This window comes from Vitis vinifera, chromosome 8, assembly GCF_030704535.1.
Source record: "Vitis vinifera cultivar Pinot Noir 40024 chromosome 8, ASM3070453v1".
NCBI lineage: Eukaryota > Viridiplantae > Streptophyta > Magnoliopsida > Vitales > Vitaceae > Vitis > Vitis vinifera.
In genome coordinates, this window is record NC_081812.1 from 19,731,671 (window position 1) to 19,757,328 (window position 25,658).

At 35.0% G+C, this 25,658-nt stretch overlaps 1 protein-coding gene across 4 annotated transcripts in view; it reads right to left on the reverse strand.

The window, feature by feature from the left end:
- LOC100243631 (protein SHOOT GRAVITROPISM 6) overlaps window positions 1–25,658 on the reverse strand; it is a 59,316-nt gene that overhangs the window by 28,865 nt on the left and 4,793 nt on the right. For all 4 annotated transcript variants that reach the window (XM_010655698.3, XM_019221632.2, XM_010655699.3 and 1 more), the window contains 27 exons: window positions 24,817–24,922; window positions 23,402–23,491; window positions 23,037–23,114; window positions 22,316–22,383; window positions 22,135–22,234; window positions 21,855–22,031; window positions 21,357–21,446; window positions 21,097–21,162; window positions 20,789–20,887; window positions 20,621–20,695; window positions 15,765–15,824; window positions 14,864–14,953; window positions 14,207–14,328; window positions 11,061–11,190; window positions 10,901–10,980; window positions 9,341–9,476; window positions 9,020–9,101; window positions 8,157–8,302; window positions 7,963–8,043; window positions 7,757–7,857; window positions 2,632–2,870; window positions 2,444–2,553; window positions 2,213–2,341; window positions 1,667–1,741; window positions 1,433–1,566; window positions 1,168–1,240; window positions 880–1,011 (listed from right to left, as the gene is read on the reverse strand). In XM_010655698.3, coding sequence (XP_010654000.1) covers window positions 880–1,011; window positions 1,168–1,240; window positions 1,433–1,566; window positions 1,667–1,741; window positions 2,213–2,341; window positions 2,444–2,553; window positions 2,632–2,870; window positions 7,757–7,857; window positions 7,963–8,043; window positions 8,157–8,302; window positions 9,020–9,101; window positions 9,341–9,476; window positions 10,901–10,980; window positions 11,061–11,190; window positions 14,207–14,328; window positions 14,864–14,953; window positions 15,765–15,824; window positions 20,621–20,695; window positions 20,789–20,887; window positions 21,097–21,162; window positions 21,357–21,446; window positions 21,855–22,031; window positions 22,135–22,234; window positions 22,316–22,383; window positions 23,037–23,114; window positions 23,402–23,491; window positions 24,817–24,922 — 2,869 coding nt within the window. The remainder of the gene's footprint in view (window positions 1–879; window positions 1,012–1,167; window positions 1,241–1,432; window positions 1,567–1,666; window positions 1,742–2,212; window positions 2,342–2,443; window positions 2,554–2,631; window positions 2,871–7,756; window positions 7,858–7,962; window positions 8,044–8,156; window positions 8,303–9,019; window positions 9,102–9,340; window positions 9,477–10,900; window positions 10,981–11,060; window positions 11,191–14,206; window positions 14,329–14,863; window positions 14,954–15,764; window positions 15,825–20,620; window positions 20,696–20,788; window positions 20,888–21,096; window positions 21,163–21,356; window positions 21,447–21,854; window positions 22,032–22,134; window positions 22,235–22,315; window positions 22,384–23,036; window positions 23,115–23,401; window positions 23,492–24,816; window positions 24,923–25,658) is intronic.

The window sequence follows — 25,658 nt, forward strand, 5'->3', positions numbered from 1 at the left end:
ATTGCAACTAAGAACAAAGCCCTTAAGTGAAATGTTGTGCCATATGTAAGAGGAGTGGAAAACTGGTGGATCCTTTTTTTTTCAGGTGGGGTGGAGGTTCAGATTGCGGGATAGGTTGTTCAGATTTACTAAAATTGACATATTTCACCTAGTTGTGGCAAAAATATTGACCCTTCAGGGGACTTCCTAAAGAAAAGACTTAATTTGGACTATTTGACAACAGGGAAATTTGATTATCTTCTAGGATCAATGGAAGCTTTAGAAGCACTTAGGGATTTGTTTTATTTCTCCTCTTCCCACTCAGCTCAGGCTCGTACAGCTTTTGAGAATATCCCTTTAGGTATTACATCACTAGATTAGAACCTAATAAGCAAAACTACTAGGTTGGCTTGAGAAGACACCCTATGTGCACTACAAATTCAGTGGGCTGATTCAAATTAAATTCGGATGGGTACATTTGAGCTAAGCTCAAGGCAACAAGGTACTAGAGGAGTACTTATATATCATTCTAATATACTAGTGAAGGCATTCTCTAAGCATTGAGGAAGGCCCAGTCATTGAGACCAAGATTCAAGACTTGTTAGAAGGCCCAAAGCTAGCCAAAGCAGTAGGTATAGGTTTTCCTTTTTTTGATCAGATTTTATGTATCAGACTATATAATTGGGGAAGGCTTCTCATCCTTCTTACTGCTTACTAATTTCATGAGAAAATGTTTGTTCCTCATCAATCAAAATAGGAAAAAACAAAATAAAGGAAATAAGATTGGAAGTAGGTGAGAAACATATATCATCATCATAATCAATATCACCTGATATATGGAAAACAATTTATAGCACATAATTAGAACAATACCACTACTGAGTATCAAATGGGACTTACATAGAATGCATCCTGCATTGGCCAGCCACCACGTAGTCTAGATATATCCTTTGTGACAATATCCCTTGCTGCAGTAGTCAATACTTCATTGAAAACAATTTTTGAACTGGTGTTCTCAGCCAGAGAAGATATCTTCCCATGGCTAAGGAAAATAGTCAACAAATATACACAACAAAAATCATGCAATGGTGAAATTACTTCAGTTCAGTAAAAACAGTCAAATAACTAGAAAACAGTAGGTAGCAACATTTAAAATTTATAGGTGAAAGACTATAAACAAAAAGATACAGCAGCTAGAGTCTCCTGGCGTAAATATTTCTCAGTCACATGAGCTGCAGCCGAGAGCAAGGATTGGGTTGTCCTGTTGGGCAAAGACACATGAATGATTATTTTTACCATGTAAACAGTTGAAAATTTATTTTACTTATAAGAAGAATAAACATTTTTCAAAATTGAAATATTTATTCAAAATATGTGACTAGTTCATAGTTCCTTTTATATATCAGACACCTTTTTTTTTTTTTGATAGGTAAAAGGTTTATATATCAGACACCTTGAAACATCCATTTCATTCAACTCATGCCCCCTCTTCATAACGAAGTCAGTGACAGCTTGAATGGCACCTTCTGCTGATTGCTTGATCTTATCACATATAGCTCCTGTGCAATAATGCAGTGCAGCCACTAGCTGCAACAACAACACAAAAAAATCAGCAGCAGCATGAATACCTGCAGTATAAATTTCAATTTCAGACTGTGTCCATAAAAACATAATAAATTCCATTCACCTCATCTTTCGTCAATAAAACACAAACAGAGGAAACAACCCTGTTAAAAACCTCTGATGGATCAATGGAAGCATCCTGAAGATGGAAATAGAACAGAAAAAGAGGAAATCAGCTAATTTCATAACTTACCTCAATGCTCCAAACATAACCAGAAGAAAACAAAAGTAATGATAAACGGATAACTAAGGCGCCATTTGGATACATTTCTTGTTTTTTCTTTTTTAAAAACAGAAAATGATATTAACTTCTATCTAAAATATAGTAACTTTGGTATAAAAAGTATGGATTTATTTCAAGTCCTTAAAAATTACTTTTAAAATTTGAGGTAGTAAAAATTCTTTTTTTGAGATCAAGTAGTAAAAAATTTTTATACCACAATCCTACCAAAAAAAATTATCGTTTTAAGGTAAGTTTCAAAGAGTTTTTGAATTTTATATAGGATTTACAATCATTTTTTGTTTTTAAAAACAGAAAATAAAAAGAGTATCCAAACAACACCTAAATAAATAAAGTGAATAAAATAGAGGCAGAAAAAAATGCACTTACACTTCTCAAGATAGCTATAACATCCTCAAGAGAAGACAAAGCACTATAGGACAGTTCTATATCAACACCAAAACTAGAACCCACAGGTCTCGGGAGTGAAAGAGATATACTGAAGAATAGATCAAGAATCTATCAAAAGGAAAATGTAGAAGCCAAAATTAGGGGGGGAGTATTTCATTACAGGCAATCAACTTCACCAAGATCACAAACAATTGTCTGCTATTTACTGACCTGAGCAGAAATTTTTCTAACTTCAGAATTAGTATCTGCACAACGTGGAAGATACATTATGACTCTGTTCCCTAAGCACAAGGAGTCACGACTTGGCAATACAAATGCAGCTGAAATCAAACACATGAACAACACAAGTTACTAAAAGACAATTGATATATAAAGATGTCTCAAGAAAAAGAATTTACATGGTAAATTGGAGAAATTCCCATGCAGAGTACGGTCAATATGCTTGCTATGTGTGCAACTTCCATGGCAGCCAAGTGCGCAATATCCACTAACACAAACTGATTTAAACTTGAGAAGCATCTCATACACTGCAAGACAACTTCTTTTCCTTTGGTACTCCAAAGGTGAGGAAACATATTGATCAATTTGTCTCAAAATATGCAACAGCTGCTCTGCCCTACTTCTTCCATCCTCTCCACTGATTATCCACAGATTGCTTGTCAGATGAGGTTCAAAAGAAGTTCTATTAAATGAAAATATACAGCTACAACAAATATATGTGAATAGATGTATACCAATGTGGAATGAATGTAAAAGGGAAATGAGTTTTATGCTGAAGCGAATAAAATAACAATTTTGGAACACCAGGAGTATTACTTGTATAGATTCAGCATGTCTATGAACTAGTAGAAATCAGTTTATGTTCTCTTTTAAGAAGGATTTGTTCCTGTTTTTATTAATTTATTTTAGATTGCTGTTATGTAGATTATGAAGCAGAGAACCCTGTAGATATTCAATAACTAAATAGAAAATTTCATATATTACAACAAACAGCAAGACACTCCTAATTCACTTAAGTTTTCAACCAATGGACAATAATTAATGAGATCTAACAGGCTCTGTATGAGGGCTTCAAGAATAAAATTTCAGAACTTTTTTTGATAAGTTAAGAGAAGTATTGTATTATGGGGAGGCATTAAAATAGTAACTCAAAATGTACAGAAAAGAAAAGGAAATACTCACCCCCTAACATGAGAAACAAAAAACTGTCCACAATGATATACAAAAAAAAAGAAAAAGAAAAAAAAAACAGCCCCTCCCGTAATGGGAACCCACCCAATCAAAAAACTTCAAAAAGGTCGATGGACCATCTTTTATAAACAGTTTAGTCTCTGACCAAAGTGAGTTAAGAGAAGAAGGTTTCAGCCTTTGGATGGACAACACCTCATCTTCAAAGGCAATTCTATTCCTTGTCTTCCAAACTGTCCAAAAAATGCAAAGGGGGCCCGCTCTCCAAACTATCTTGCGTCTTTTTCCCACCAAGAATTCATTCCAACCCAATAGGGTTTCCCTAACCGAAGACGACAACACCTAAAGACACTACAAAAAGAGTGAAAAGCATCTCCCACACTGCCCTTGTTTTCTCACAATGAAGAAGTAGATGGTCAATGGATTCCTCTTCCGCTTGACAAAAATAACATCTATTTGCTAAGGCCTGGCCTCTCTTTTTAACTTAGTCTGAGGTTAAAACTTTGCCCCAAGATGCCTCCCAAGCGAAGAAGCTTACTTTTGGCTACATGATTTCCACATGTTCTTCATTGGAAATAAAACTAAAGAGCCCGGCTCTAGAGCTTTGTAAAGTGACTTCATCGAGAAAAAACCATCCTTTGTTTCCATCCACTACACCCTACCCTCCTTTTCCAAGATCAGATTCTGACCACACAGGCATAGCAGAAGGCCCTCCACCTCATCCATCTCTCAATCATTAAAAGACCTAGTGAAGCAAGGACTCCAACACCCCCCCCCCCCCCCCCCCCCACCCATTGTCCCGTTCCAAACATCCTTCACCCAAGCTTTTTTAGGGTCAACTAGGGCAAAAAAGGAAGGAAATGAAGCACATAAAGGTGTATCCCCACACCAAGTATCCTTCCAAAAGCTCACCCTTTGGCCATTCCCCACCACAAAAGATATTCTACTGCTCACAATGTGTCCAAAATTCCTAATTGCTTTCCACAACCCTACACCATACCCCTCTCTTACATCCCGAGAATACCACCCTCCTCGTTCTTCCCTATATTTCCCCCTAATTCCTTGGTTCCATAAAACCCCTCTCTCATTCGCAAAGCACCAACTCCATTTGCAAAAAGGGGGGGGGCTATTAAGAATAGAAAGGCTCTTAGCCCCCAAGCCCCATTTTCTCTTATCAAGACACAATGTTGCCCATCTTACTAAGTGAGGTCTCTGGTCTAGGGCCTCACATCCCCACAAAAAATCTCTCTAAATCTTCTCCAACCTTAATCTGATCCCTCTTGGCATTTGTATAATAGACATGAAGTAAATAAGCAAGTTGGACAGTGTGCTTCCAATCAAAGTAATTATCCCTCCCTTGGAGATATATTAGTATTTCCACATAGTCAATCTCTTATGGAATCTCTCCTCTACTCCATCCCAAGCTGCCACAGACATGAAAGGAGCACCCAAAGGCATCCCCAAGTAGGTGGAGGGCAAACCACCCACCTTACAACCAAGCTCAGAAGCCAACTCCTCCACATTCTCAACATTGCCCATTGGGATCAGCTCACTTTTATCCAAATTAACTTTCAGCCCTGATATTGCCTCAAGCCACATAAGGAACCAGCTCAAAAAAGTCACTTGGTCCTCGTTGGCCTTGCAGAAAATCAGGGTATCATCAACGAACAGCAAATGGTAGATTTTTACCCCTTCACTCCTTCTACCCTTGACTTGGCAAGGTGACAAAAAGCCTATCCTAACAGCTCTTTTTATGAGGCAGCTAAGAGCTTCCATCACTACCACAAACAGGTAAGGTGAAAAAGAATCTCCCTGCCTAAGACCCCTAGAACTTTGAAAGAAGCCCGTAGGAGTGCCATTAACCAGAACCGAAGGACTAGCAGTAGACACACACCATTTTATCCATCTTATCCACTTCTCCCCAAAACCCATTTTTTCTAGAACCGAAAACAAGAAGTACCGCTCCACATGATCATACACCTTCTCAATATCCAGTTTGCAGAGAATTGTTCCACCCTTACTCTTTAAAATCGAGTCAATGGCTTCATTGGCAATAAGCACTGCATCCATAATTTGCCTACCTCCCACAAACACATTTTGGGCGTTGGAAATCACCTTGGCTAGCACCAGCTTTAACCTATTAGCCAGCACCTTTGCTAACCACTTATACAACCCCCCCACCAGACTAATAAGCCTAAAATCCCTCAAGTCCTCTGCATCTCTTTTCTTTGCAATCAACATTGAGAAGGTCGCGTTCACACTCTGAACAAAACGCCCCCCATTTTCATGAAAATCCCTAAAAAAATTTTATCACCTCATCCTTAACGAACTCCCAAGAAAACTGCCAAAAAGCCATGGAAAAACCGTCCGGGCTGGAGCTTTATCTCCGTTAAAATCCGACAGAGCACCAAAAATCTCCTCCTCTGTAAAAGGTTTCTCCAACCCTTCCGCCTCCATAAAGCCCAACATCTCAAAGGACAGACCACTTTGGTCTCCACTCATCAATGGCTAAGAGTAGTTTCTGGAAAGCTCTACTCACTTCTTCCTTAATTTCAATGTCCTCAGTGATCCACATTCCATTAATTTTGATTCTAGCCATCTGGTTCCTTCTTCTATGCACATTTGTCATTCAGTGAAAAAAACTCGAGTTTCTATCCCCCTCCTTCAACCAAATTTCCCTTGATTTTTGTCTCCAAGACATCTCTTCTAACAGGACCCACTTCTTGTAATTTTCCTTAGCTTCCCTCCTAGAATCCTCCTTTACCAAAGACAGTGAACGACAACTCTCCACCTTATCCCAAAAATTCACACAGTTCAATGCCAAAGCCTTATGAACTTCAATCTTCCCAAACACTTCCTTATTCCAATTCCTCATAATAGGTTTCAAAGCTTTCATCTTTTTAGCTAGTATGAAGCTAGCAGACCTACTAAAATTTAGCCCATCCCACCACAATCTCAACAAATCTTTAAAACCCTCCTCTTTCAACCACATATTTTCAAATCTAAAAGAAGTGGAACCTCTCCTCACCCCTTCCCCATCAAGAAGTATTGGGAAATGGGCAGACACCGGTTTAGGAAGGACACACTGAACTACTCCAGGAAAATGAACCTCCCAGTCATCAAGGATCAGGAACTAGTCAATTCTAGACTTAGATCAATTACTTAAACCGTCGCTCCAAGTAAACCGACCTCCCTAAAGGGGCAAATCCCTCAACTCTGGTCCTCAATTACCTCTGAGAATCTCCTCATGTCAAGGGATAAATTACCACCTCTACTACGTTCCAAGGGGTATCTAATCATGTTAAAATCACCTATCACACACCAAGAATCTCTCCATAATCCTCTGACAGCTCCTTACAATATTCCTTCTCTTTCCTCCCTACAACATTCTCCTACTCCATCCAGCAACCTCCTTAGGCTTTAGTCTCCAAATTGAATCCAAGAGGAAAAGCCTCTACTTCTTTCCATGATGATACCTCTCGACTTCCCATGAACTTCCTCCACCAAGACCTCAAACGACTTTGAATCCACCACAAACCAGCAACTACCCCCTCTCAACGCAGGACAGCACATAAAATTTCATAACTGATCACTGGTTTGCATCAGTTAACCCCAAAGCATAATAATTTCAGTCACTTGCATAGAAATATTATAGTAGGAAAATGTCATTTACTATCTTCAACAAAAATTTTTCCAACTTGTAATTATTAGACAAGGACAAAACAAAATATTATATACATGTATTGAGAGAAATGAACTTGCTAAATAAATAAACAAAGAACAAATTATGGAAACCACACATAACAATTATTATGGATTTTGTTTTTCTTGTTAGGTTAACACAAACCTGAAAAAAGTTACAAGAAGCCTTTTAATTTTAAGAAGGGCAACCTTCATAATTTAAATGTTGTAATTCTAGGAAAAATGATCACATATGGCTAAATCATCACAAGAGTCCAGTTCTACTCTCCTGTTCTATTTCCTTTTCTTTCTCTCCTGTGGAAAAATGATCACAAATGGCTAAATCATCACAAGAGTCCAGTTCTATTCTCCTGCTCTGTTTCCTTTTCTTTCCCTCCTGCATGTCTCTGATATTGAGAATTGTAAAAGGGTGGGAGGACAAAGGAAAGTGGTAAGTCTTCCCAACTACTTACATTTCTAACTTCTCTCATTTCCTAAGCAAATCACTTTAATTGCTTCCATTATCTAGGAACGTTCATGAAAAAGGAAAATCAAAATTTTCCATGAGACATAAATAAAAATCAAAGAATTAATCCAGAAAGGTAAGCTGATAAAAAGAGTGAGCAATTCAAAAAAGCGCACACCAAATATTACCTTGTTAGAAGTATTGCACATAGGAGAGTGATAAGGTTATCAATAAGGGGATCAACAACATCAGACGGCTCATTTGGTAAAGCAAAGAATCCTAAGGTAGCCTGTCAAATTCAAAGAAGGATATTCACAACAGTGACTAATAAATAAGCATAGAACAGAAGTTCCAATGTTACTGACATATAATCACAATAAACAGTGCAGTTCACCTTCATAACATGGTTTCTAGTTTCAATTGTTAATTTTGGCTCCACAGACACTAAAGTAGTGCAGGCACTTAAAGCAAGAGCCTGCATGGACATTAATACACCAAAAAGTGAAAAAGATCTCCACCAAAAAAGGTTGATCCAATGGCTAACATTGTTAGTGCAGTATAAAACAACATACAAACCAATAAACAAACCTGAGTATGCAGAAGTTCAAGACTAGACTCAGCAAAGCCATCATCATCATCACAGCCCATCAGAGTTAATATGTAGTCAAGTAGCTGGTCTCTTCTTTTCAATGGGAATGATGCACCACTTTCTGCTGCATTAATGACAGCACGACCTGGATTCACAAAAACAGTGCTGTCATATTCACAAGATCGTAGTGTTATTTGGAAATAAAATGTTCACAGCTATCTATATCATAGACCTGTCTCAGACAAGCAAAATGACACACGGAACATCAAATTTTGAATCAATTATAGATTGCAAGAAATATACAACACACCCAATTTCAGAACAGGACAATACTTCTTGATTTTTTGAATTCCCAGAAAAGATTAATTGCCAATGGCACCAATCAAGAATTAAGTTCAATGCTTCACTACATGCTATTTTCTCAAGAAATGCAGATTTTTGCAAAGAATAGAATGGCCCCAAGCTTCTATATAGTGAAAAATAAAAGAAGAAAAAAGAAAGGAAAAAAAAGCCCCCCAAAATTCAAACTAGATGGGAAACAATCAGCAAAAATGCCCTGTATAACAATTTAGGAATGACCAAATACAGCATTTTGATTTTTCCTGAACATCATACTACTGCATTTTAAATATAGCTTTATGAAGACAAACAACATGAATTCTAGAAAACCAAAACTGTTCATATATTCCTGATCATCAAGGCTTATCAAAGAAATATGTGTGATTTTTTTTTTTGATAAATGAGCACAAAATTAGTTTTATCTTTTCTGCTGCAGTTATCACACATATATCAAAGAAATATGTGTGATAACTGTAGCAGAAAAGATAAAACTAATTTTGAACCTTTAAAATGCTTTACCAACCTAGCAAATCGATGGCAGTGATAACAGCTTGCTTTGCTGTAGGGTGCCGTACATGAAGAAGCCGTGAGAGCATGTTAGTCCCCTATAAGCAAGAGAAATATGTGATTAATGCAAACAAGAATACAAAAATATGCACCCAAGATATCATCACAATGAAAGCCACACTTAAAATCCAGAAAGATTGAGCATGTTAAAATAAGCATAGCTCTATATTTAGCTTACAAAAAATAATATCAAAAATAAAGCTGACAGCAATCAAGAAAGGGGCAATACAAATAACCACAAAGATTTAGAAAAAGATAATTAGATGATATATTATACCACAAGTGCATCTATTCTGGCTTCAATAACAGTTGATGGAGCATATCTTGCTGCATACCCATACATTAGTGCCAAAGCAGCATGTATATCATCAGATTCTTCCATTCTGCCTCGATCAGAGAAGAAAGACAAAATTCTGCAATAGGCAAATCCCAACTGTTCAAATCAATGGCAAAATTTGCATATATCGACAAAAACTAAATGAATAAATAAATCAAAAGGATTAAAAAGAAAACAACTAGCTTTAGATGCTCCATGTATACCCTCTGTGTACATGGATTGTGCTCCTTCTGTCAAGTGCCACACATGCATAAATATGTATATATTTTCATTGTGATGTTGTGTATATTGCCTGTATGCATAGGGTGCACCCCCTTTTTGTTGGTGCTTTTTATACAGGCTCTTGTTGTCTATCAATATATGCATACATACATACATACATACATACATACATATATATATATATATATATATATATATGTGTGTGTGTGTGTGTGTGTGTGTGTGTGTGTGTGTGTCTATCTTTGCCTATCAGAAAACAAAACAACAAGAACTAACCCAGACTAAGACCCTACCGCTTTTCAGAAGCCAACAGCGCTTTTTCAACTCCAACAAGGCCTTCTAGATCTATTTCACTAACTTAAACAAAGAGCTTCTAAGTTGAAAATATGGAACAAGGAGGATGTTGCTTTCTGTGAAAGCATCTTTTTAGCCTATGCCAGAGGTTATTTCAATATTTTAATTTTAATGAAATTTTCATGGTACCAAGATTGCCCCTTTAAATTATGTCTTTACGTTCAGCTTCAACTTCTATCCAAAAACAAAAAGAAAATCTTATCTCAAAAGCAGTCTAAATCTTCTTCAAATTAATAGATAACTGTTTTAAAAAGCAAACAAGAAAAGATAATGTCATTTTGAAGTAAACTGAAAAGTAAATTGTTGCTTGAAATTTGAAATTTTAATCATAAAAATCAGGGAACAACACTCCTTTAAAAAAATCCTCAAACCAAAAAAAGTAAAAATAGCTACTCTTCCTTGAAAACCATAAGACCTAGTCGTAACCAAAGTTTGTCACTTCCCCCTAATTGAGGGGGGAACATCCAAATTAAGCAAATCTACAATAATCACCAACCCTAATTCACAATGAAGGGCTGGATCTTTTGAATATCGTATATTGGGGGTAGGTTGAAACCATGCCTATGAGGTCAGGAAAGAATTTTTACCTCAAAGGGGATTCTAAGATTACAATTTTGTATTTTTTTAATGTTTGAAATCAATGTTATTAAATCACATATGTTGAAACTGTTCAATAGAAAAATTGAGAACTGGAAAACTAGATATGTTTATAGGTAAGCAAATCATGCTACAAACTGGCTTTTGAAATTGGGTCTTATAGGAAACAGTAATGTCCTTTGTTGAGACCACTTACTTTTGACTCCAGCAAACATATTAATAGAAGATTTCATAGGTAAAATGGTGCCTAGGATTATCAAGTAGATGGATCAAGTTGGTTTTTTCTTTAATCAAAGTTTTTTTCCATTTTATAATCCTGAGATGCACCTTTGAAAGATACTTTGCCCAACATTGTCCAAAATGTCTTTCAGCTTTTCCAATACTGTATCCAAATGGGATGCTGCAACCTGGCACAAAAGTAAAAATAACGAATCAAAAACATGCAAGGAATAAAAGAGTAAACAACAAAATTTTACATCCAGTATACCAATCCCATGGCTTTTGCCAAACCCAGCCTATTTGATGGAAATGCGATATTAGCTTGCGTATACATCCAATTAATCTTTTCAAGGACATAAAGCCTATCATCAACTTTCTGAAGAAGGATACCCAAGCACCTACAATGGAAAAGAAAAGATCAAATACAGATACACACAACAAAAGTATACCCAAGCCCTATGAATGAAGATCCATCTTTGGAATAGAAGTACCTTAACAAAAGAAAGGTAGGAGGTATCTTTGAAACAACAACATCCAAAATCAATGCTAATAAAGTGCAAAAGATGAGAACACACAACTATAGGAATAAGAAACAATCTAAAAGCAGAGTTATATTCTTTGAATGAGATAGAAACTTGAGTTGGACAAGGTTAAACAGCTACTAATTGGATATTCCCCAATGTTTGTCAGGGCAATGCGGTTCATATCCTACAACTAAAAGTAACTTTTTGAAAAAATCAGTAACATCTATCTGTTTTTTGTTGACCTTTGGCTCTTGCACTGTTTTTCTTGTAATTTTCTCTACTTCGTTACTGGCCAGTTCATATTTTGTAAAAGATAGCTCATCCTTTCTTTAGCATCCTTCTACACTTCAATGAAACAAATTGTTCGTTTCTGACAATAATAATTTTTTATTATAAAAAAATAAAAATAAAATAAACTAGATTCCTGATACATGTAGAACACACCCTATACGTTTAGGATACAATGTTCCTCACAAGATATTCTTTTAGGAGGCAGAGAAAGAGATAGGGAGAGAGATAGAGAAAGGAGAGGAGGAGGGGAGAGAGAGAGGAGAGAGAGGGGAGGGGGAAAGAGAGAGGAGAAGGAGATGGGGAGGAAAAGACTCGCCAAATTTGATTTTCACATATGTTTTTGTCAGACAACTGCATTTCTTTCTTTTTTTTTTTTTGATAAGTAAAAAGGAAGTATATTAATCAAAAGGAGAAAACACCAAAAACCGGTGCCCTCGAAGTATACAGGGAGTATACACACCACCTTCCCTAACTAAGAGTCTATCCAATCTACAAAACTTACAAGAGAAGAATGACTCTCTACTAAGAAACCCCTGACCCAAGACCAAAGATTACATACAAAAGAATTTTTCAACCTTTGAAGCGAGAGTTCCTCATTCCCGAACGCTAGCCTATTTCTCTCCTTCCAAACTGACCAAAATATACATAAAGGAGTCATTTGCCAAACCCTCTTGCGCCTTTTCCCCACAAACCCTCCATTCCATCCAAGAAGGGTTGCCTTCATCGTACACGAAAGAGTCCAATATACACCAAAAAGGGAGAAAAGAAGGTTCCACGGGACTCGCGTCTTGACACAATGAAATAAGAGATGATCCACCGTTTCTTCTTCAGATAGACAAAGAAAGCACCTATTTGCCAAAGAGAACCCCCTCCTTTGAAGTTGCTCCTGAATTAATACTTTACCCCAGGAAGCCTCCCAAGCAAAGAAAGCTACCTTTGGAGGCACTCTTGCCCTCCAAATTCTTTCACTAGGGAACATAGAGGATCCCCCCGGCTCCAACATAGAATAAAGAGACTTAACTGAGAAAGCCCCATCATTTGAAGCTATCCAGATCACTCTATCTTCCTCCTCCCTTTGAACCTTGAAAGCATGGATCTTCTGCAACAACCGCTCCAACAAATCAATCTCCCAATCATTAAACGCCCTTGCAAAAAGGGGAGTCCAACCATCCCCATCTCCAACAGGGTTCCAAACCTCTGAAACCCAAGCATTCTTTGACATGGACATGGAGTAAAGAGAGGGGAATGACTCACAAAGTGGCCCATCTCCGCACCACTTGTCATCCCAAAATTTCACTCTTAGCCCATTACCCACAACCTTGCCATCTAACAGCCCCCACTTCTTCCCAATTGCTTTCCAAAGCCCTACTCCATTTCTCCCCATCACATCCCGAATACGCCAACCCCCCTCCTCTTCGTCATACTTGAGGCTAATTACACGCCTCCACAATGTCTCTCTCTCATTAGCATACCTCCAATTCCACTTACACAAAAGGGCACTATTCATCAAAGCTAAATTTCTCACCCCTAGCCCACCTTTTCTTTTCTCCAAGCAAACCAAGTTCCATCTGACAAGGTGAGGTTTTTAGGCAAGAGCTCCCCCACCCCACAGAAAATCCCTCTGAATTTTCTTCAATCTCAACCTCACTTTTCTTGGCAAATAGAAGAGAGACATAAAATAAATAGGCATACTGGAAAGAGTGCTTCTAATTAAGGTGAGTCTCCCCCCTTTAGATATATACTGCCTCTTCCACGTAGCAAGCCTTCTGCGAAAACGCTCTTCAACCCCATCCCACACAACCAAAGAATTGAAAGTTGCCCCTAAAGGCATTCCCAAATAACAAGAAGGGATCCCACCCACTTTGCAACCCAACTCCAAGGCCAATCCCTCTATATTATGCACCCTTCCCACCGGGATCATCTCACTCTTCTCTAAATTAATCCTCAAACCCAAACACGCCTCAAACCACATGAGGAGCCAACTTAGATAAGTCATCTGATCTGAAGACTCCTCGCAAAAAACCAACGTATCGTCCACGAATAACAAATGTGAGATTTGCATCCCCTCTCCCCTCCTACCACTCACCTTCCACCCAGATAAGTAGCCCCACTAATCTTTCTTAATTTTTTACAATTTGCAAGGTCAGAGTTTCATTACTATCATGCGTCCAATATACAAGTTCTACTACAAGGAAAAATAAATAACAAAGGTAAATTGCATACATGATTGGCATCAAACCTAATCAAATACAAGTGTTGACTAAAATCAAATTATCAAAGATCAAAGATCTCTTAATCCTAGTCTCATAGCAAGAAGATACCTTAATTCATGATGAAACACATTTGCAACTGTCATACAACAAAGACTTAGAGATGAAACAACATAGAATAATAACAACCAGAACTTTTTTTTTCAACAAGTAAAGATGAGAAAATATAAATAACCAGAACTATTAAAGATATCATTTCAATCAAACTTTTGAATGTTAAAAGATGGGCAGTTAAGAATGAAAAAAATCCACATATAATGATTTTCTATCAAAATTAGCAAATTCATATGATAAGGTAAGAGAACAAAATGAATCTAATGCATTAATACCGGTGAAGCAGTGCAGAATGCTCATCATCAGATGTATATAGTTCATATTGTCTGGAAAATGCATTTCCCAATGAAATCACCCACTCAGTGTCTTGAATCACATCCAAAGATTCTGCAAGAAACTGTCACCCAAAAACAGAAACATACCAATCATAAGGATTTACTTAGGAATGCTTGAAATGATTCCTTTTTTTTCCTTAGGTATTTTTGTCCTGCAGGACTTGAATGTGGAACTTCCCACATCCCCAACCAAACACTTGTTGAAATGATTCCCTTTTTAAAAGCATTTGAAATGAGTTTTTCAATTGTTTAGAGTATCCAAAACAAGTAAACTTGATTTCTTTCATGGGCTTATGTAAAATAAACCAGCTATACAACTTCTGTAAATTATTTTTGCGAAAGAAAAATGATAATTAAACTCTATGTTGCCTTTTAAGTGACTTCATTCAGAACAATAAATCTGTACACTCAAACCCAATGGAAACGAAAATATAAAATAAAAAATCCATGATCTTCCAACATTGCGAGAGTAACATTTGATGAAATTTTAGGCCATACACTCTACTATGTAGTCAAGCAAAATTAATGATGAAAAGAAAAGTTTTGAAGAGTTGAACAAACTTTTTCTGAAAGGTATCAAAATTCAGTGAAACTTACATTGATTATCATATCATCCCAAGTCTCTTGATATGAAGGATCCTGCTTTAAGTCATCTGTATCACTGACATATGCCTTCATTTTCGGAATCTAGAACTTACCAAGTAGGGGAACAAGTTAGATTCTGGTTTCAAAGGTATAACCTTTTTTCATTATTTTATAAATTATATCGTAAGCTAAAATTATAATTATGAAAGCATCATGACTAGATGAGATTCTGCTATCCACTAAGCACCCTGCTTCCTTTTTTATCTTTTTCTTTTCTTTTTATTTATTTATTTCTTTTTGTTTTTGGTAGAAAGCATTCTGCTAAATCATTAACAGTACTTGTGAATGGCATCATGATGTACCTGATTATATATGCAAAATTAAGCGGTGTTGTAAAAGTTAAATGAAATAGTGTTGTATAACTGGGACTCTTCAAAATTCAGAAAATCTTATTAGAATGACATGGACTTCCATAACCATATGTCAATGTTCAAAACTTTGCTAACATTTGCTAGCTAATAAAGTCAGCCCTAATATAATTTTTTAAATTTTACAAACAATTTCTCATCATTATATTGAGAACTTTATCTAGAATGTTCCAGTTATTTATATGAAGATATTCCATTCATCACCAATGAGGTCTCAAAGAGCAACCTCTAAAGCTAACAATTGCTGAGTAAGACTTATGTAATGAAACATCATGCCAAATTCAAAAACTGTGTTTGCTATCAAAAAAACAGCCAGCTATTAATATTATCAAAATTTTCCTAGAATTTTATATTATTTTATGTGATAGCTACTTTACCCAGAATTTTCTAATTATTTCCCTGATAGCAAACTTAAGAAAGATTGAACCCTCAACCCAAACAATAACCATTGTTCTCTAATCAACTTTGACAAGAAACTTATGTACCTCATCTTGCCAAAACAAATTGATATTCTTCGGAAATAAAGGTGCAAGATAGTATAGGACCTGCATATACAAAAGAGAACAAGTGAAGCACAGGTTTCTTCATTTAAGAACATCAAAGTGGAGTTACTGAATAACTCTTAATAATGAAACCATTTGCTTCAAGAAACTAGAATCATTCCTTATGTTTAGTTCTTGTTTATAGGAGGATTCCTCATCCTTCTATTGTACTTCTTAATTCCTAATTCAATATATCATGTCGTTGTTTATCATAAAAAAAATAAAAAATAAAAAAGAAACTAGAATCATTGAAAATCTTAAAACATCACAATATCATGATGGTCCAACCATACACTCTATGTTTGCCTATAAAAAAAAATGATGGTTCCATCGTATGGTGCATATTGTACTATCTTAAACAAAATCACTGATTAGTATTAGAATAACTGGTGCTTATTTTAATTTATGCTTATGTTCTGCATATGAAACCTGGCTCAATATCATGCACCATCTCTTAGTATCTAACATGGTACCAAATCTCCATTAATTCAAAGAACTAGCCCTCATCAGATTCATTCACTTTGTAACATGAATATTCTTAGCATTCCTATTTTCTTTTCTTAAATAAAATTTTTAAACAAGGATGAAAATATCAATAAATACAAATATATTAGTACTTGGACTTTACAGATATATTATAAATATCGACAGAACGGAAATTATTCAAAATTCATGAAAATGCTTAAAAGAAAACTTCCAAAAATAATAAAATAACCAAGAATACACCCACTAAAGTTATTTTATAAGTGTTAACATAGATATGGTCAAGGATAATATTTATCAATTTTTTTTGAAAAAAAATATCTTAAATTCCTTTAATATATTTATATTCATTTATTTTAAAAATTAAAAACAACTTTTATTAAGACATGCTTTATTACATTTTAAATGAAAAATTAAATCATTTCTAAGATTTATATATAAATATTTTATTTGAGATTTAATTTCTAAAATTTTATTACAAATTTGTGGCGACAACTTTTTGCTATTGACATTAATTTATTTAAATAATCAAAATTATTAAAAATTATATTAACAATTTATCTTATCAAATTAATCTTAATTTATAAAATATTAGAACTTCATTAATTTTTTTATATTTTAGCAATTTTTGAATAAATTTATATTTTTAATATTTTAAAATAAAAACATTCAAAATTAAATAAAATCAAAAGGATAAATATAAAAAAAATATTAAAAGTGAAGTGACAGTAAGTTTTTAAAATAGGATTAATGAGATAAATGATAATACAATTAAAATTAAAACTATAATTTATTTAATTCAAATGTATTCAATAATATAAAATAAATGATGATACATGTATGATTTTTTTTTAATATTTATATTTTTATATTTAATTATCATATAAATCATATAAAAAGAGACTTGTTAAGAAAATTATAGCAATAGTTTTTATACTTTTAGTAATTAATTAAATGAATTAAAATAAAATAATTAGAATTAATTTATTTATTAAAATATTTGTTTTAGTATTTTGGTTTTATGGTGGCTTTAATATATTAATGTTCTGTATATATATAAAAAAAAGTCGAGTTGCCTTGGTGGCTTTAATATATTAATGTTCTGCATATATATAAACAAGAGCCAAGTTGCCCTAGTGGTTGCCCAAGTTCAATTCCATCCTTTTAACGTAGGTTTGAATCCCTTTTCTATCACAATTTTGGGTTTAACCGTATTGACCAGCAGATGGAGCACCCTTTGACCATGTGGGATTGCACCCTTTCACCACATTGAGTGGTAAAAAATATCAGGAAATTCCCAAAAAATCGGTAAAAAAAACCAATAAATGTCGAAATTAGGAAATCTTCGCTCGTTCAAAATTTCAATGGTAATATCATATCGACCCATGCCGATACACGAAATATCAACTATGTTTTGCCAATAATTTCCAAAATTTCAAACCTTGCTTTTAGAGGGGCCATTGTCCAATGAAATAGTAAAAGTTTCAAAATGCCTAGCACAAATGCAGAGGTTCAAGAATTGCAAGTGACCAGTTCATACTAATGTCAAAAATTGGGACCAAATCTAACCACAAAAGTTCATAATAGAAATTATAAAGTTCTCTCATACATAAAAATTCTCCACAAGTCATTCTGACTCCAAGCATAAACCCACTATTTCAAGTCTTAAGAAAGGTGCCAAATAATTTTTTAATAAAAAACAAAAGATGTATATACTAATGTTAAAGAAAACATGAGAAGGATGAGGAGTCCTTCCCAAAATTACAAAAAACCTGATCAAAATATGATTGAACTCCTCCACTATACAAGGAGTTTATACAAAAGGTTTACACTACAACATTGACTAAGCTCCTCTCAATAATGTCCAAACCTCTTTTATGTATCAAAAAATGTCAATTGAACTAAATAATACTAAGAGGAATGCCTTTAAAAACCTTAGTGCATGAGGCCCAAAAAGAGAAATAGAAATGAAGTAAATCCCACAACCCCTCTGTCGTACTCCACTTATCCTCAAAAATTCTAACATTTTTCTCTTATCATACAATCCAAAACAAAGTGAGACAAGCAATTTGTCAAATGATCTTGTCTCTAATAGAGCTCTCATAACCTTTATATGAAATGATCATCATATCGCATATACTCCTAAGTAAAGCTCAATCAATATGACTAGTCTAGATAGACAATGTCCTAGCTCTAAAGTTATCAGATAATGCAAAAAGAGAAAAGATAGTTAATAGTCTTTTCACTCCCCCTACATAAAACACACCAATCAAGCCTAAGGGATTTGAAAAGTCTTCTCAACTATAGCATGTTGCTAGTATTTACCTTTTTATGTGTCACTAGCCAAACAAAGGCTTTGACTTTACATAAGACTTTAGATTTCCATATAAATTTCGTTAGGGAAAAAAGAACAATATCTATTGTATTAGACAAAAACATGAAGAATGATTTAATTGAGAATAATCCTGAATGGGTCACTAACTATGCTCTCACATCTTGGGCAGATAGATACAAGCGCACAAGAGTGAGATTATATTAGACAAAAACATGAAGAATGACTTAATTGAGAATAATCCTGAATGGGTCACTAACTATGCTCTCACATCTAGAGCAGATAGATACAAGTGCACAAGAGTGAGGGATGACATAAGACTTTCAAGGTCCTCAATCTCCGAATTCATAAGGTGGTGACAAAAATTAAAATTCCAAGAAAAAAAAAAGGCCAAGAATAGCTAAAATTGTGAGATTTTTAAATGTGACAATTCTATAGACTTGAAAACTGTGAACACAAAGGTTGATCCCCTCACCACAAATCCTCCCAAAAATGAATTTTCACCTCATCCACCACAAAACAAGTGTAACTTAAAAAAGCCTAGAACACCTATGCAATGGCCGCCTTCCAAAGACACTGATGTGACTATCTGACTATAATGTTGGTGTCACATCCATCAAATGTGTCCCATAAATGCTTAAAATAACCTAATGTCAAAGGTAAGAACTTTCCCTAGGGAACCTCTAAAGTCACTTTCTTAAAAGAGCATGATTCCTCAGAGATCAACTCAAATCTTAGACCTTCACACTCCTTAGGTTTACACACTAGGTCTCAACAATTGAGATGATCTTTTTCACACCCCCTCTCCTCCTTCAAAAAAAAACAAAAAAAAAAAAAAAAAAAAACAGAGAATACCTCTTGCAATTTCTCATTCTTAGATGCCATTGACACTAGAATATTGAAAAGAGACGAGAAATAAGGATGTAAGATAAGCATGATTGAATTATAGTTATTCTACCCCCTAGAGACAGAAAACACTTTTTTCCATCCATCCAGTCTCCCCAAGACCGTGTCAATCATAATATCCCAAAACATAAAGGCCTTTAGATTCCCCCATAATGGAAAACCCAAGCAAGTTAATTGAGAGAGGTGCCAAATATTAGAAACATATCTAGCTCACCCCTCCAATGAGTAAGGACCCACCTAGTGGGACTTCCATAGTTCCATTGAACAACAATCTTCATATCAACAGAACATTTTTCAACGTGATCCCTCACTTTCAGTTTAGACTAGTAGCTAAGCATGTTTTCCATATCATCAGTTCTTCACTACGTAAGTGAAAATCCTTCTAAAATCTGTCATTGCAGCCATAATACTTTCAAAACTTCACAGTTTGATCAATTATGGTTCTCAGGCTCCTTGTAGTTTATCACAACTAATGGTTTTAGTCCATAAATTAGTGGGAATATTGAAGCTATCATAATATTTTCATTGCTTGTATTATATCATGGCGATACACCATAATGACAAAGCATCCACATCTAGCCCCTTGAGGCTTATCTTATATCTTAGATGTTTGTCTCATATACTTACCAAATTAGGGGCTTCTTGTAAGCTATGATAGAATTCCAAGTAAAAATTACTTTACCATTAATTTTTCTAATTTTTTAAACTAAAGTTTTACTTATAACTGTTAACAAATTTTAAAACCCTTTCAGCCTTTTATTTAACATTAAGGATTGCCTGATGTGTATTTAATCAAGTTAAAGCTATTGACCAACTTTATTATTTTTTTTCCACAATCCAACTCTAATAAATGTAATGGTACCTCACAATACTCAGGAGTTATAGCAACAAACTGTTTAACTAGGTTATGATAAGAGGGTCAACAAAGTGCACTCAAGTTACCAAGTTCTTTGTTTAAATTTAAGTACTTGTACACTTATTATGAAGATTTATGCCATCACTTCATTTTTTATATTTGTCCAGACATATCAATATGAAGTAAAGTTATGCACATTAATTAAGGGTAACAGCTGCTTACAGTCAAAACTTGAGTAGCCAGCTGCTCCCTTGCCAAGGGATTGTGCAATAGGACCACCAAGCGAGCAAAGAGCTCCTGAGTATATATGCAATGGTTGACAATATGTCATTCTGGATAGGAAGTGGAAAAGAACATTGGAGACATCAGATACATTAGATCAGATTCTACCTCAGGATTAGGAATGTCAATACGAGCTTTACATTCACTAAGCATTGTATTAGCATAAGAAGATCCATGTCTGCACAATTCTGAGATGCATCTGCAAACCTGCAAAACGATATTCAAAAACAAGTTATTGCAATGGAATTTCAAGTTCAGACAAGCACCAATCCCCACACAAAATGAGCTAGGATCACATTAGAGCAGACACACATGCACACCAGAGACATACTACAAGAAACTTTGTGGAATAAGCCCCAGAATTAATTTCAATCCTTGAAGAGGGAACTCAAAGAAAGACATGCAGAAAGTCCTACCGTGGCAGCTGCACCAGTATAAGCCCGTGGAATAATCATCTTCAACAGAAAAGGCCAAAGAATGTGCTGCAAAACAGCAGACATCAAATACAAGATGTTATTTGCCGTTCACTGAATATACACAATCAAGGAACTCTTTTTTTTGTTTTTTTTTATAGGTATCAAGGAACTCTAAAGGTAAAAAGAAGAAAAAAATGCAATACCACCAAGGAATCAAGACAAGGTCAGAAATATGATATAGAACCAGGAATCTAGCATACCTCCATTTCAGGAATGGTAATGGTTAGCAAAAGCAAACCTTTCTCACAGATAGATCTCAACTCTGTCAGACAAACTGCTCCAGACTTCACCTGAGAAGGACATCACCTAATATTAAATGGCAAGAATGTGTCAGAGAAAACTAGATTTTACGCAACAATTGTGATATTTCATGGCAACATATGGAATGTGAGCCTCAGACAGTGCTTGGGTTCTAAAACACTCTAACCAGACAATAAGAATAGCACATATTCAATGTGTGGGATCCACCCTCTGGCCAACTATAAGATTGTCAATGGAAAACATCATGGTAGGTTCATTTTTTCATAAACAAAATCACATTATTTTTACCATCTAAGCTGAAGATCTTCCTTGCAATGGACTACGAAAAATTTTGTGCAGTTTACAACAATCTGGTAAACTAGATAATCAAGTTCATGATTACAGGTCAAAAAAAAAATATTTGTGAACTATCCATATTTATGAAGTAAGATAAAAACCTCCAATCTCTTGTACTGGCAACCATAGTTATTGTTGTTTGACCTAATCACTTCCTTGGAGTTCTCAAGTGCATAGCTTTCTTGATCTGACAGAGCACAATTGCGTACAAGATACTCAACAAACAACTCCCCAGATGGACCAACCAAGTAACAATGCGAAGCCATAATCACAACCAACTATCACAATACCAACAGAATCACATATGAGCAAGTTAAAAAAAAGAAAAAAATCCCTTAAAAGTTACAAGAACAGCTAGGGCAATCATTTCATCACATGTACCTCTGAAAGTGCCTTACGAACACCTAAAATTTGTTCATCTAGCAACAACTTTACAGCTTCAACAAGTAAAGGCCTTTTACTATGCCAAGCTTCAGACAATCTCCATATGGGAATGGTAAGAAAGTTAGGAAATACAAGAAAAACATAGATAACAATTACAAATCATGGAAGTGAAAGAAACCTGGGCAAGAGATGCTTGAGGACACAGAGAGCACCAAAAGTCAAAGGTTCTTCATTCAACCTGCACTTCTGGTAGCAGTCATTTCAAATCAATGTTAATATCCATCTCTCAAACCAAACCCACCCCCCCTCCAACTCTCTTTCCCTCTTTTTTGCCAAAACTATAAAACCAGGTTGAAAAAATAAAGCAAAACAATTAAGATACTGGGAAAGAAGGTTGAAAACAGATCTAAAAGGATTTAGAAAAGGTTTGACAATTTAAGAAATAATGAGCTAATTAAATTAATGATAGAGCAAAAGTGAGCTTAAAAGAATTAAAAAAAAATACAATTAGGAAAGAATGAATGTTATGATATGGATTGTCACTTCTTATAAGAAAAAAGAAATAACAAAGAAAATTAAAATATTTTGCAAAAATGGAAAATTCTAGAGAAAGAAAGGGATTAAAGAAAAAAAGATACTTGTCAGATAATTTTGTTTAATTGATTAAATGTTGAATAATTAGAAAAATCTTTTTATCAGTTTTAAAGTTGAGGAGAGTTTGCTGTAACTTATTTTTTAACAGTACAAGCAAAAAATTAATAAAACACTTCATTTTTTCTAGGTTTACAAATAAATAAATAACTAGGTTTATAACAACCACAACAAAATACATAAGTAGGGCCTTAAACTTAAAAATCCATAAAGCTTAGAAAACTATCAAGCCCAGATATGGTACTCACATTCAAAAGGAACATAAATAGATCTTCAGGGTATACCAAGCCAACAGTCAGAAAGCAATGTTGAACCTCATTATATGTCTGCCAGAGAAATATATAAAGACATGAAAATAAAATTACCATAGAAAAACCATCATCAGTCAAACATAAGAATAGGGAGTTGGATGTAATCATAAAGAAGAACATTCTTTTGATGTATCACTCAGGCAACAAGAAATGTCAGCTACAAGAAATGAACAAAGGATATCCAAAAAAATCTTAAGGCAATAGAACATAATGAACTCAATGGCAAGCAAAACCAGCTAAGTCGAAAGAATGAACAACATTTGTATACAAATAGATAGGTAAACGCTATTATATAAGAACACCTTCAATCCCACAGAGAAATCTGACTGCTCTTTGCTGTCATTATTAATGCAAACCACTGGCAGAAGTGTTGATAGAATAACCATAAGTTCCTGCAATATAAAACAGAGTCTCTAGATGTAAAGTAACCCAGAACCAAAAAAAAAAAAAAGTGTATGTTACAGGGATGAACAGTACTTATGGCCACCAGGAATTAGCAATAATATGTTAAAAAAAGAGACAGAAAAAGTAACAAATGGGATTTTCTAATCTGCAAATGTCAAGTACAATTGCTTATTTGCAACCAAATTATCAAGCTCAATCTCTTGTTTTGGAATAAATAGAAAACAATCATCAAGAACTTCAAGGATCCACAACACATCAGACCCCACATCTATTGAGCAACCACATACATGTACTGGTGCAGTCAAAGCGTTCAGCTCCACTAGTCCTTGCAAAAGGGCAAACAAGACAAAATTCACAAGGAACAAACCATCACCTCCTCAAAAAATAAGATAGTGAATAAAGTGTCCAGCCTTACTCTTATTACCTAGAGTAACAAAAAATATAAATGTTTACATAACAAAATGGTGATCATAGATCTCCCACCGTTCTTGTTAAGAAAGAGGTAAAACTAAAAACAGATTACTCAGCTTTATTTGTATCCACCTTCTCCAAGCCTTTTCTTAGAATAATTTCACAATTTTAAAGAGATTATTCAATGTAATTTCCTGATAATTGCAATTGATATATTGAGCCAATATCGCAATGACACCAAAAAAAAAGGGAAAAAAAAAAAGCCTCTTATTTGGCCACTGCAACGTAGGAAAGTGAACTTGTGCCCAGATATGGTCGATAGAGCTGGCCACATTCCTTCCTAGAAGCTTATATTGCAGTAACAAAGTATCCATGTTGCGCAAACCCACCCCTTCATCCCACAATGTCAATATGAGAACACTGAATTGGAGCCCAAACATCTATGGAGATCCAGTTATAAATCAATTCATAACCCAAATAACAGTTTACAAACATGGTAGCATTACTTTCATTCTCTATGAGAAGAGAAGCCATGTTTTGCTTAGGAGTAAGAATTCACAAATTTTGTGAACCTGCAAATCCAATAGATTAGCTGATATTCCACATTTAGCTTCTCTTTACCTACCATCAAATTTAGAGAGAACGCCAATATAAACTCAAGTTTACAAACATTATGGGGGGGGAAATCAAATCAAAGAGTGACAAAACATTAATAACAGAAATTCCATCAGAGAATCAACTCAAATTCACCCAACCTAACCAGAAAGGAAATTGAGATAACCGAAAGTATATCAACACATATAACAAATGTAACCAACAAATTTCCTGTGGAAGTGACATTTGGAACCAAGTAACTCAATTTTAACTACAGATATACATGAAGAGAAACAAAAAGGATTACCTCAAAATCAAGCAAAGGAGGCCCATTTTCAGATAGTAAAGAGGCATTAAGGAGATTGTGGAGACTACATGTTGCCAGAAAAGCAATATCTAGGTCCTTCTTATACCTGATTAATAAGGAAAAAAGAAATTAGGAAAAGGCAGAGTACAATCTTCATTAATGTTCATGGAGAAGCTAATGCGTTACTACCTTACCAAATATTTAAAATCTGTTAACTATGGTAAAGATCAAGAAACAAAAGACATCCATTCTTGTCCAGTCATTGAAAAGACTACCAGTTCAATTGCTTCAGCTTTCTAGGACCCTAGATCCCAGTCACATGAACTAGCCCAATCAGGTCGTGCTATGTTAGTGCAAAACAGTGAAAGCCAGGTTCTCTGGCCGTCCAAAGTAGGAAGAAATTAATAGCAATATCATCAAGAAAGCTACTTTAGCTCCACAGAACAGCCAGAAGGCATGTGAACCTGTTCTACTTGTGCGAATGTCTCTTTAAACATGTTGTAGGACCAAAGAGATGATAAAGAATGTATTGACATCTGTTCTCTCCAGCTATGTTTCTCCTGTCTCATCAAAGCCAAGCAACATTTTACTATCTGACCACTTGGAAAAAGAAAAAAAACTGGAAACTCTATTTCTTGCCAATAGTCTAGTCAGTCTGACAAACAACCGTAAGGCTGCCACTCCTCAAGGAATGGAATGTCCAAACATTTTGTGCACCATTCAAGCTATTGCTTCTGAAGCTGTTCAGCACAGAACTTGATATTTTGAAGTCCTCAACAATGAGAAGAACCAAGTTATACCATAGGTATCTCCTAAGGAGACACATTGCAACTAGGGCCGCA